Below are 13,837 nucleotides of genomic sequence, written 5' to 3' on the forward strand. Positions count from 1 at the left end.
CCATGGTTGCAAGGCACGCTCCCTGTTAGGGGTGTGACGAGATCTCGTGTCACGAGATCTCGCAAGACTAAACTGTGACGAAATTTCTCGTCGAGGCGAAAAGTAGTCTTGTGATGTTGCCATGACAGAGTGTTAGGATGATTAGGAAAGAATATGCCACCGCTACATTTACATTACGCCTCCACTGTCGTTTTGCTTTGTATTTAAATAAAAAACATTTAATTCAGTTGGATAACGGACGCCGCAGCTCCATATTTACAGAGTTACGCGCAATCGCTGAAAGTGAAAGTAAACAGGAGCGCGTATTCAAACGCGATCTCAATACCCCGCATTTTGAAAGCGGCTCCCTGATGAATGCAAATATCTCTCAATATGAAAGCTATTTTAGGCTGGGCAGTGCAGTTGTAACCATCTCTCAGCTCTGTATCAAAGAAAAATGTGGTCTTATTTGCACTTTGAATATTGAGAGAGTGTGATTATGGTTGCATTTATTGTAAAGTGTTACCATGAAAATGAATAACAGTTTTCTCTTAATCTTATTAAGCACAAACAATAAGGTTTCATTTGTTAACATTAGTAATGCACTGTAAACTATGAACTAACAATTAATGACTATTTTTTATTAACTAACATAAAGATTAATGAATACTGTAGCAAAGATATTGCTCATTGTTAGTTGATGTTGGTTAATACATTAATGTTAATAAATGAGACCTTATTGTAAAGTGTTAAAATTTTTATTTATACTGTTTTTATTTCTATGATCAGTTTGTGGAAAGGAGTTCAGTTAGGAGGTCTAAAGTTGTAGAAGCTCATAAATCATGTACAGTAAGGTCTGAAGAAACTGAAATCATAAAGGAGAGAAGTCAGTCAGTTGAGTTAGTAGCAAAACCTTTTACATTACTTGAGTACTGTCTTTTACTGCATATGATAATTCCTACTCAGAAAGTAGAACTGAATGACATTCATTACAAGATGATTAGTTAAAACATTTCAAATACACCTGCTGAATATTTTTTCTAGTCATGATTTCACCATTGAGGATTTCTTAAAAATAGTGTGTAAAAATCTTGTCTCGTCTCGTCAACTCAGTCTCGAGTCTCGTCTCGTCTCGTGAGATACCGGTCTCGTCACACCCCTACTCCCTGTGCAAGCAGGGGGTCACAGGCGGTGCATAATATCATTGCGTCTGCTGCACCCATGATACGCAGCAAAGTTCCTTGATTATTACGCTGGAATGAGAATATAGTTCCTAGCCATATCGGCCTAGAAAATCACAACTTTTCATTTTCCGTCTGTCTTAGTACACAATGTAACTACAGAAGAGTCAAGTTTTAAATAGGAAAAATATAGAAACTCTTTTTGAGCGAGATGCTAACGGTCTAATCGGATTCAATTAACTATGCTATGCTATGCTAAAAGTGGTACCGCCAGACCCGGAAATCGGCTGAATGGATTCGAAAACGGTAAAACTCAAAAGTTTAACTTTAAGGGGGTTGGAAAATGAGCCTATTTTCAAAAAAAGTGCAGTGCTCCTTTAAGATATGTTTTAAACCGTTTTAAAACTTGATATGCTACCTTTCAAGTCATGATGTAAAGGAAGTGGTGATGCGTGACGTGTAGATATATTGTGACGAGAAAGATTATCGGAAAACTTGGTTCATATATCGGTTGTTGATAAGATGAAGGCAGATCTGAATGTAAGCCTCCAGTTGACTATATGAAAAGGGACGGGTTAATGGGACTAAATGATTGGAAAAGTCCTGCATACATCACCAGAGACAAGTCTGTCGTTTCACTGGAGGATCAAGATTTTTTTTTAATCAAACTATCATAAAAATGAAACCTGAATGGACGAATCATTCACGACAAGATCAATTACATGCATTTCGAGAATAGATGGTTACATTTCATGTCCATTTTAAGAGCACAATGCTTGTGGTGGGACACTTCATAACATTGCACTAGCTATCTATCTAAATGCGTATGGCTCTAGTGGTGGTAATTTATACACATTAGGGAAAGAGTAAAAATTAATCATCTGTGTTAATGGACAACATTCCACAGATGTTGTCCATAAACATTAAGTACATGAATATAACCCAGATTATTTCTTTAATACCCTGCAACATGGACAGAGGCAGCTGTGTGTGTGCGCGCACCACGAGATCCGTGGAAAATACGGAAATTACGCACTATTTAAAGGTATATTTAGGAAAAGTCCAAGTAAGGGTCCCTCACTGTCTTTCTCTCTGCAGTAGCAGGAAGCAGCTTGGCTCTGACACAATGGCTCACATCAAACAGCAAGGCTCTGCATTGCATTATCGACACACACATACACACCAATGCCAGTCAGGCCAATCAAAACACAGAGCACAGAAAGCACAAACAGATCTAGGCAAACAGGACATTCCAGCTGCCGGGTGCTACAGATTCCTCACCGCAGCTAATCGCAGACCCAGAGAGTGAGAGCAACCAGGGGTGCCAACAGGAAATACGCTCCTATTATACATCTCGAATACAAGCACACACACACACACACATACAGGACTTGATGTCACATACCCTGACCGCTCAGATCGACCCCCTGCACCGGACACAGACAGACGTGCAAGTTTGCAACTCTTTCCGGCAAAATGACACATCCGGGGTGTGAAAGTGGGAAGAGGTTAGCCAAACCACAATGTTCTGCAACTGTTTACTGGTGGAAAAGGTGTAAGATTATCTTGACAAGCAACACTGAACTTATGTCCACTGACTAACAAAAAAAACAAAAAAACAAACATCACACGCACTGTCCTGACCTAGTCAAACAGAACGCCCTCAGACTGCCCACAGTAAGTAAATGTGTATTTCAAACAAAACTGGCAAGAGTTTTGTTACTAGTTCGCCAGGTTAGTGGCATCAAATCTGTTTGATTGAGGCACTTAGTTGCAAGTCAACTAGATGTTTTTTTTTTTAATTTACCTTTTTGATCATGATTAAAATAATTTTATGTATAAAGATACATTTATTTTGTTTGAGAAAATATTAAGTGTGATATTAGTAAACGGATATTAAAAGTGAGGTAAACTGATATTAAAATTAATTTATATTAAATATGAATTCATTATTATTATTATTAGTAAAATAATAATAATAATAATAATAATAATAATAATAATAATAATAATAATAATAATAAACAACATTAAAAATATAGTAATAATAATTAAAAAAAAAAATAAAAATAAATAAATAATTATGTTTTGTATGATCACTGTACAAAAACCAAAAGTAAATTATTGTAATATTCTCTGGAAAACATTTACTTTATATTTACATTTGAGAGCAGAACAAAAAATGAAGCACTTATCATATATATATATATATTATATTATATTATATTATATTATATTATATTATATTATATTATATTATATTATATTATATTATATATTATATATTATATTATATTATATTATATTATATTATATTATATTATATATTATATTATATATGGTAAATGTGTAAAAAATTAATTAATAAACACAAACTTGACAGAACTGAAAGTCTTGTTTCTCTCTGAAATTGAGGCCTGGGCCTTTTGTGGCTCCTGAAATAGTAATCCACAACAAGCAGAATTGAGATTTTCATGCCATTATTTGAATTTTTGTTGTGGTATAATCAATTTAATGTGGTATAATCAATTTCAGATAAACATTCCCACTAAGCTGCATGTAAAACAAACTGTGGAGCTTATAACAACCAAGATCACCAACTTAAACAGAAATGTAAAGTGACTAAACATGTCTGTTTAAACAGGCGATCTTGGTCGTAATAAGCTGCAAAATGGTCCATGCCACTAGTCTAAAATGTAGCTACATACGAGTAGCCAGGATCTTGCTCTTTATGAGGGAGGTTGAAGAAAAAGAAAGAAAATCATATCGAACTAGATTCCTGTGCCTTTTAAAAGATGTGCTTTACGTGACCTTTTCCCCCCTCCTCGTCTTTCAGTCTCTCCAACAAGCAGATTCAATTATTCTCACATTGACTTTCTCACTCAAACTTTCCCACACACACACACACACACACACAGACACACACACACACACACACACACACACACACACACACACATACACACACACACACACACACACCTCCTGTGCTTCAGACTCTGCTCCGGTGCAGACAGCTTGTCAGTCAGTATGTCAGATTGGCCCCAGAAACAGGAGTCAATCGCTCACACAAACACGTACACAGTGAGGATCGCAGTGGGAAATATTTGGGATGGTTTCCCTCGGAATGTCTTGGCATGTTTGAGGAATGTCTCCCTGCTCTCGTCTCCTCTCTCTTCCTCCGTTTCCCTTTCCTTCTTGCCTTACAGGCAGGGGTTGGAGTAGAGTGGGAAGACAACAGCGAGGCAATATGCCTGTTTTTGAACTTGTTGACCTAGATTGTGTTTTTCCTTCCAATAAAATGAAAATGAAATATGAATATTTGCAACCCATTTTACTTCTGTAATGTTCCATATGTCTGAGTAAAGATATTCAGCAAGAAAAAAAAAAGCAGGGTTAAAACTTACTGGATGGTGAAAAGAGTCTCTATATGATAGAGGGTTGGAGGGGAGAGATTTCTCAGAGGTAAAGAAAGTTTCTATGACTTCATATTACAAAGACAATTTTTTTTCCCCTTTAGAATAACGTGCGTTCAGGGTCCAGAAACACTCATTGGTGCCAAATATGAGTAAGCAGCATTTGGAAAGTAAATAAAACTCAAAACTTGGGCTTTAACTACACAAAGAACATTTAAACTTTTAAATCGAAATGACTACAATAAAGTAAAATTAATCCTATTGTCAAAGGGAATAAGTACCTTTTTTTTACTAAAAATAAACAACATATTACATTTCCTCAATTTACCTGCCATTTTCAAGTGAAGGTAAAGTCAATTTTGTGCCTTGACTTGCTCTCTGATGAGAAACAAAAAGAGAAATTGTGAACAATGTTCACGCTGCTCTTTTTACAGACAGTGAAAGTGGATGGGGACCAGGAGCTGTCAAGCTCAAAAAAGGACAAAAAGTGCACACTAAGAGCATTATAATGATGTCTATTTTGACCCTGCGCTAAATTTAAGTCTTCTGAAGCCAAGATAGTATGGCTGAAATTTCAATCAGTTCGATCTTTTTTCTTTTTTTATAATCATAATATGTCATTACTAACTCAAAATCTTGCACCACAGCCACAGTCCCACTCACTTTCGTTGTATTGAAAAGAGCAGCTTTGAAATTTTGTGTGTTACCCATTAGAAAGATAGTCATACAGGTTGGGAACGTCATATATGACAACAAAATTTTTATTTGTGGGTGAACTATCCCTTTAAGGCATTACATAGAGTCAATTTTGATTTAGTGTGACTTTAATAAAGTGCTTCTTATGGTTTAGACCGCAAACAACAATGGCATCAAATGTGCCAAGAGTAAAGAGGAACGGAAATATGATCAATCAGCCAATAGTGTCTTGCACACTTGCTCTGCTGCAGTAGAATCTCAAAGTTGTCCTGTCTTTTCACATTCTTCCCTTTTTCTCAGCCTTTTGTAGATCAAAGAGGCAGAAATCCTTCTTTCAAACACCCTCTTGCTCTTTCTCTTCCTCTCTCTCATTCTATCTTCTCACGTCGTTTCGGTTCCTGTTCACCCCCCACAGCCGGGGCCCCCCAAAACCTCCCCTCCACGTGGGAGGGGAGAACTTCTGTGTGAATGCCATAGCAGCGTCTGCGATACAGAGAACCTGCTAGTCTCACATCTAAAAAAAGGGTCGGGAGTCATCTGATGCTGCTGTACGAAGATCAGCGAGTAAACGTAGAAAGTCTGTCTCTGTGGTTTGGATGCCACATATGCGGAGAGTTTCCCAGATAACTGGCAGGGATCAAGTATTGGCCCTGCGAGTCCAAATCAATGTGACAGTTATGGAACGGTATAAGAGGGAATGATATGAGTAACATGGTAATGTGTGAGGAATTGTACTGTATTACTGGATACCAGACAGAGGAGTGGTAAGAGATAAAAAGAACATGGTGTTGGTTTCAAGGAATCATAACCATGTGAGAAAAATAAGTAGTGGTTCGTGCTAAAGCAAGCTTCACTACTACTATTGCTCAAACTCAGGGTTAAGACTTGTCGACTAGACATAATATTACTTCTGATTTTTGTCTGGCAAATGATAGAAATGTTGAGACAGTAGTGGTGGAGTCATAGATTTATTATAAAAGGAGTGAATCAGACCATATTAATGGACCAGAACATCATAAAGACTTGGTGGTGGGCTATATTAGTGGTGGCTGCTGAGTCACGCTACAATGAGAGAAAGTAACAAAAGGCTGTCTTTGAGTACACAAGCCTTCACTAAAGGAGACTGACAGATACCTTTCACTGTTCTCTATTGGTTGGTGCTTCCAGAGCTCTGGAATGGGAACCCTAGAGCTGAATTTTCTCTTGTTTTACATTAACTGTACAATCTTATGCTTAATTTGTGCATGCATTTCTTAATATGGAAACCCACTTGTACCATGACCATTTAGCGTTACTTTTAATCAATTTAATGGATGTCAATTAAAATTATTTGAAACCTAGTCACAATTACAATTTCATGTTTTACTAGATGAAAAGGGCTTCCATATTTATAAAACTTAAATTTTAATTATTATTTTATAGATATTATATATTTATGTAATTCGATAATAGAATATTTACCGGGTTAGTTCACCCAAAAATGAAATTTCTGTCATTTATTACTCACACTCATGTCGTACCACACCCGGAAGACCTTCGTTCATCTTTGGAACACAAATTAAGATTGAGGGTTTTTTTATCCTCTATTGAAAGGAACAAATTACCACATTCAATGTCCAGAAAAGTAGTAAAGACATTATTAAAATAGTCAACGTGACGACAGTGGTTCAACCTTAATGTTATGAAGTGATGAGAATACTTTTTGTGCGCAAAAACAAAATAAAAATTATGACCTTCAAATTCAACAAATTCGTCTCTCCCCTGTCATTCTTCTACACTATTTTCTTTGCAGCGTTTCCAGGTTCTACGTCCGAATGGCAGCTCAGTGAAGAGTACCTCGGAGATGACGTGTTTTTGTAGGTAAAACCCGGAAGCGAGTTAGCATTTTAGGACTTCCGGTTCCATCGCCCTAAAATCTATGGGTTTTCTGAATGGGTTTTTGCTAAATCGCCTGAAATAAGGTCTGTAGTTAACAAAGCCTCTAAATATTGGGATTTTTTAAACCTTTATTGTGTCTTAAAAAAGGCAGTTGCTAACAAGTTGCTAAAAGGGACTACTTCCTTTGGTGGGGACTTTAGACGTCATCATGACAAACCGCAAATCACACTCACGAACCCATGTTTCAATCTCACGTTCTTAGAAGTTTTACCTGTCAGCTAATATACATTATACAGTATATACATTATATAGTCATTACATTGTACATTATATGTATATTATACAGTCAGTATACAATCAAACAAAATACAGTGAAAGATAATCTGTAAAGTTTATTTGGGGCACAATGATCAAGCATAAGAATTTTTAAACACAAAGAAAATAATATAAGGTTTATATAAAATAACAAAATGATAAACATAAATAAAACATTATTAACAAAAGATAAAAATATCGCATAAAATAATTTTCTAACATTTTTGGACAAAACGAATGGACAGCATTTCTCATGAAAAAGTGGATGAGTATTCAGATCATAATAAGCGAGCATGTTTACTAAATAAAGTTTGAGGAAGTTTGGTGGTGGTGACGTTGATCCGTGACCATGGTGTGCTGTAGTCCGTTTATAGCCTACTGTTAGCTTTCTATATCTGACGACTTTATTTAGGCTTCAAAATCTATAAATGTTGTGTTAACTTGTAAAGATTATCTTGATAGACAAAACGTGTAAGTTTCATATCCCTTTGTTAAACACAAAGCTAATTTTTTACGATTTTCCAGAAGTCTATGGGAAAGATTCCTAAGCTTTCGATCAAGGGAACCTGTGCGCCGCTAACTTCCAGGTTGGCCTACAAAAACATGTCATCTCTGAGGTACTCTATTGGCCGACACCTGTTCACATGAGCAGCAAGACAATGCGTGTGATGCTGACGCAGGAGCCAGCAAATAATGAGCCGCCTTTTGGATGTAAACATGGAAATGCAGCACTGATTCAACTGCGTAACAGACTGACACGGAAGAGGAAATATTGATAAAGTAGTAATTAGGGCACGAGCACCGATGGTGTGAGGACCCTATTGGAATTGCTCAGCCAATTATTCTTCTTCTCCAAAAAGAATAGCATTTTTGAGGGCCTAAACGTTCTCAAAAACTCATGAAACTTTGCACACGCGTCGGATGTGGTGAAAATTTACATCTGATATGGGTTTCAGAATTAGGTGTGGCAAAATGGCTCGATAGCACCACCTACAAAATTTCAATTAAGCACCCTTCGTTCTACGTTTCACGTACAGTTATGAAATTCGGTAGACAGATGTAACAGCCCAATACCTACAAAAAAGCCCCTGGGTGCAAAGTTTGTAAACCCAACAAGAAGTGAGATATTTTGAATTTTCTTTGCAAAATTTTTGCAGTTTTTGCCATTTCCAGACATTGTACTTTAACGAACTCCTCCTAGAGATTTAATCAGATCAACATCATATTTGGTCAGTCTAATCTAAAGGCCTTTGAGACGTTAAATTGTGAAGATTGATAAGATGTTTCGCCATGAAACAGGAAGTTGTTGTAACTCGGGCATTCAATGTCTTATCTGCCCCAAACTTCACATTTTATTAGAGTCCTGGCCTGAAGACATCTATATGACAATATTCAGTTACAGTCATAGCGCCACCTGGGGGCAACAGGAAATGACATGTTTTACACTGTGATTAACTCCTCATAGAGATTAAACCAGATCAACATCATATATGGCCAGTCTAATCTTAAGGCCTTTGAGACGTTAAATTGCAAAGATCTTGAGTTTTCGTTGAAGGGCGTGTCCGTGGTGACCGACAAAGTCTGATGTTTCGCCATGAAAGAGGAAGCTGTTGTAACTCAGGCATACTATGTCTGATCTGACCCAAACTTCACATGAGTGATAAAAGTCCTGGCCTAAAGACATCTATATGACAATATTCAGTTAGCTATAGCGCCACCTGTTGGCAGCAGGAAGTGTGGCACTTTTACATGATTTTGCTATAATTCTCCTTTATTTACTCACTTACATGCATGTCGCCCACTTTTCACTGTTTTCCTGATGCCAACAGGTGGCGGTTAGCCCGGGTGCGAGGGCCCTTTCAACGCTACAACGCTTCATTTTTTTTTGTTTTTGCACACAAAAAGTATTCTCGTCGCTTCATAACATTAAGGTTGAAACATTGTAGTCACATTGACTTTTAACAATGTTTTTACTAGTTTTCTGGACATTGAATGTGGTCATTTTAGTGAATATGCTACTGTACTGACAAGAAACATTCTACAGATCTAGACGGATCTCTAATCTATTTTGTGTGGTGACACACTTTTGAACTCAGCTTTGCCCTGACCCTGACTCAAACCTGGTGTGGACAGAGAGGAATTCACAGGAAGAGGCAATGATAAAGCATTGAGAGAGAAAACCGAGAGAGAGACAGATTGAGAGACAGAGAAAGAGAGTGGATTATGGCGGGACGGGCAGGGGAGAGGTTAATGATTGGCAATGAGTATCAATGGGCCACACAGGGGGCTTTAGGAATGTCTCTCAGAGCCAGGGGCAAGTCACCCAGCCACTGTTAATCAAAGGACTTTACAATCAGATAACAAAAGGGTTAACTTAGCATGGGTGGGCTTCCACATACCAGCCCTGGGGTGCAACTCCAAAACTGCATTCTTCATAACCCCCCTTCCACTATCATACAGTGTTGATTTCAACCTCGCCATCACATTCCAATGTTTCCATCTCATTCAGACCTTAAAAAATGCCACTGTTCAGTTTTCTAGCACAATTTGTTGGAACAATTTGTTCAGCAAACATGCAGAGGTGGATGAAACCTCAGGCAACAAATGGTGGAATGCGACAGATCCGGATGGGAGCCGGCGGCCACCCGATCAGGAAAGGTTGGTGGCCACAAAATTGACACATTTGGGGAAACCACCACCCACATGGAGCTCAGACGACCCACGTCTGGAATTCAACAGCGTTTTCCTGTCCTCACTGGCTATAGGTGTGAACTTGGTGTGGTAGAAACCCTTTTGACTGTTATGAGGTGTGTGGCAAATGATACATGTAGAATTTGCACAGTCACTGAGTTTTTAGGATTTTGCATCAACAGCTTAATGGTTATGACATAAACAATAATTGGCTCTACTAAGTATTATTAAAAGAATAGTCCACTGAGAATTAAAATTCTGTCACCATTTACTCATCCTCATGTTTTTCCCAAACCCAAATAACTATTTCTTCATGCTGCTCTTTTCTTTACAATAAAAATAAATGGGGACAAACAATGTCAATTTAAAATAAATAAATAAATAAATTGCACATTAAAGTAACGTAAAATAATAAAGTCTTTAAAAATAACATGATAGCTTTATGTGAGGATGAGATTGAAATTCAAGTAGCTATTTATTGAAATAAGCTTTCAATTCTCATTCACAGTTTTGCAAATTTGTCGCAATGTTACATCACATTTATGCCGCTGATGTCAAACATAGCACAATTAGATTTGAATGCTCCAAGCTTGAATATGCAAATATGATTAAGGCAATAAGGCAATATTCTTTGTAAATTACTAAAATTTTGTGGCTTCACAAAATAGTATAAAAATGGTAGTTTTATAATCCTTCCATATAAAAATAATAGTTTAAAAAAACAACATACTTATAAGCATGTATGCATTGTTATAGATATAGTTCATCTTAATTGTGAGTATACACTATCCTTCAAAGGTTTCAATGAATTCAATGAATTTTGAAAAAAATATATACTTTTATTCAGTAAGGACGCATAAATTGATCAGTTAAAGGGATAGTTCACCCAAAAATGAAAATTTGATGTTTATCTGCTTACCCCCAGGGCATCCAAGATGTAGGTGACTTTGTTTCTTCAGTAGAACACAAATGATGATTTTTAACTGCAACCGCTGCCAAATAATGGGAGTGGATGGGGACTTCTGCTATAAAAGTAAATAAAACTTGCTTAGACAAATCCAAATTAAACCCTGCGGCTCGTGACGGCACATTGATGTCCTAAGACACAAAATGATCGTTTTGTGCGAGAAACCCAACAGTATATAATTTTTTACCTCTAATACACCACTATGTCCAATTGCGTTCAGCACTCGTTTAGTGAGGTCTGATCGCGCTCTGACAACGGAAGTAATGTCTAGCACTCATTGAAGTATAAGCACGAGACATTACTGCCGTTGCAGAGTGTGTCGTCCCGAGCCGCAGGGTTTAATTTGGATTCGTCTAAGCAAGTTTTATTTACTTTTATAGTATAAGTTTCCATCCACTGCCATTATTTGACTGACAGACGGCAACGGTTGGAGTTAAAAATCATCATTTGTGTTCTACTGAAGAAAAAAGGTCACCTACATCTTGGATGTGCTGGGGGTAAGCAAATAAACATCAAACTTTCATTTTTTGGGTGAACTATCCCTTTAAGTAACAGTAAAGATATTTCTAATGTTAAAAAAATTACACTGAATGACACTGAAGACTGGAGTAATGCTGAAAATTCAGCTTTACCATCACAAGACTAAATTACATTTTAAAATATATTCAAACAGAAAAGTGCCACTCTTGAATCCTAAAATCACAGGTAATAAACAACTGCAGTCCTGCGGTTGAGCTGGAGGCGCAGCTCTAATGGAGATCAGGTATTACAGCAGGAATGAGTCAGGCATATATCTGCCTCCATCTCTCCCTTTGTCTCACACCCTAGTCTGTCTCTCCTTTTGTTTTTCTCCATGTTATCTTTCACCGCATCTTTCTGCCTGTCCTCTCTTGCAGTGTTCTCACTCTATTCTCTTAGTCTCCCTTTCTATCCATCCTTCCACTTGCCATTTATTCATACCTTGATCATTTTATTAGTATTATCCAATATTATATTTTGATAAAATGAAAGCCTCGCTTTTTACTACTCATCATATTTCTATCAAACCTCTAGCCCCAATTATTAAATATTGGCTATGGGCATGATCTATCGTGTGGTTTTCTGGGGAGAGTTGTATTGTGATGTTTTTTAGCAATATCTTACTTATAATCCTGTCAGAGAAACTCTTTGACTTGAACAAGTAAACAATTAGCAAGCAACCACCAAGAACACCCTAGCAACAATAGCAATAGGTAGATCTGGCTGCCTACCTATGGTACACTCTTCTGTAATTTTGCATTATTTGGCCTTGTTTGGGCACATACTGATTAAACAGCAAAGGTCCAATGATCGAGCCCTGAGGGATTCCACATGCCATAAGGTTTCCTGGAAAGGTGTGTGTTGTGATGTTTCAAAGTGATCTCACTTATGAATTTAGCTCATCATAGAAACTACTTTGACTTGTCGAACTAGTAAGCAAAAAGCCAGCAACCACCAAGAGTACTGTAGCAACCTATTACCAACATCCAAGCAACCATTTTAGCGCATCTCTAATGATAACCATGTACCTTTTTTGTCTAAAGTCTTTCCTTCAGTTTGTCTCCCTTTACTTCTGAATACCTCGGGTAATTGCTTTCTTCCTTATCCATACCCATTGTCTGAATTCCGATCATCACTTATGTGAGAGGAAATGCCTTTAGAAAGTTCCTCCTGCACTTATTCTAGTGTAAAACACAGCGTCATCTCAAGCCAATGATTCACACGAGGAGTGTCACCAGAGAAGCCCTCTATCTCCTTAGCTTCCTTCTGGTCTCACAACTCTTATGTCAGCAGAGCAGATAAGACAAAACTTTCTCAAGACAGGAAGTAAATTCAGTGGGAATCTTTAGGTATCTCAACCTAAAGATTGAATGGAAAGACAGAGACAGACAAATATAACTCATACCACAAAATGCTGGTTGGTTATTTCCTCTAAGATCTTTAAAAACAAATCTTGTTCCTCAGTTTTGTCAACTTTTCTAAAGGCTCCTAGTGTTTGTTTGCACTTTTTTTGTGGTATGTACCATGATTAAGAGATTGATAATGAATGATGACGATGCATCTGTAAACATCCTTTTTCTTCCCTTTTAATAGTTGATAAAGTGTTCCTTTTAAAGAGGAAGAGGTTTCGGTCCTAGTGATAACAAATGCAAGAGACACACATACGTGCTTGTTTATAGGCATGCACAACTGACCTGGCATCGACTGAAGATGTCTGAAGGGGTTAGATAGACGTGGAAATGTCTGAGAACGTGCATGGCCTGGTCACGTGCCTTTTCTGAGCAGTCCAAAATCAGGCAGCGGCCCTCTCCAACCTGTGACCGTAACTATTCACACAGATACACACATTCACACACAAAATAAATTCAAGCGAACAGGAGTTTTTTTAAGCAGACTGGGGCTTTGTAATAAAACCTAGTGAGCTTCCTATGGAGGCAGTATTTTAAGGCATCATAGGCGCACTACCTATGTAGGCAGGAGGATGCAAGAAAGCTCACAGAGCTTGCATGTTTATCAATATCTCAAACACACACTTACTGTTTGGTAGGGCTGACCTGCGGTAAGGATGACACGACCTTCAGCACGGGCCAGCTGGAGGAGAGAATATAACATAACATGACAGCAAATAATACATTTTTTTTAACAATATATAAACAAATACATTACTACTTTTTAGATATAATAGTAGGGTGATT

At 37.4% G+C, this 13,837-nt stretch overlaps 1 protein-coding gene across 1 annotated transcript in view; it reads right to left on the minus strand.

The window, feature by feature from the left end:
- Window positions 1-13,837, minus strand: part of exd3 (exonuclease 3'-5' domain containing 3) — a 60,113-nt gene that overhangs the window by 21,660 nt on the left and 24,616 nt on the right. Inside the window, exons 17-18 of the mRNA XM_067398240.1 lie at window positions 13,680-13,733; window positions 13,337-13,468 (exon numbers count right to left, since the gene is read on the minus strand). Of these exons, the coding sequence (XP_067254341.1) occupies window positions 13,337-13,468; window positions 13,680-13,733 (186 nt within the window). The remainder of the gene's footprint in view (window positions 1-13,336; window positions 13,469-13,679; window positions 13,734-13,837) is intronic.

Source organism: Chanodichthys erythropterus, chromosome 10 (genome assembly GCF_024489055.1).
Source record: "Chanodichthys erythropterus isolate Z2021 chromosome 10, ASM2448905v1, whole genome shotgun sequence".
NCBI lineage: Eukaryota > Metazoa > Chordata > Actinopteri > Cypriniformes > Xenocyprididae > Chanodichthys > Chanodichthys erythropterus.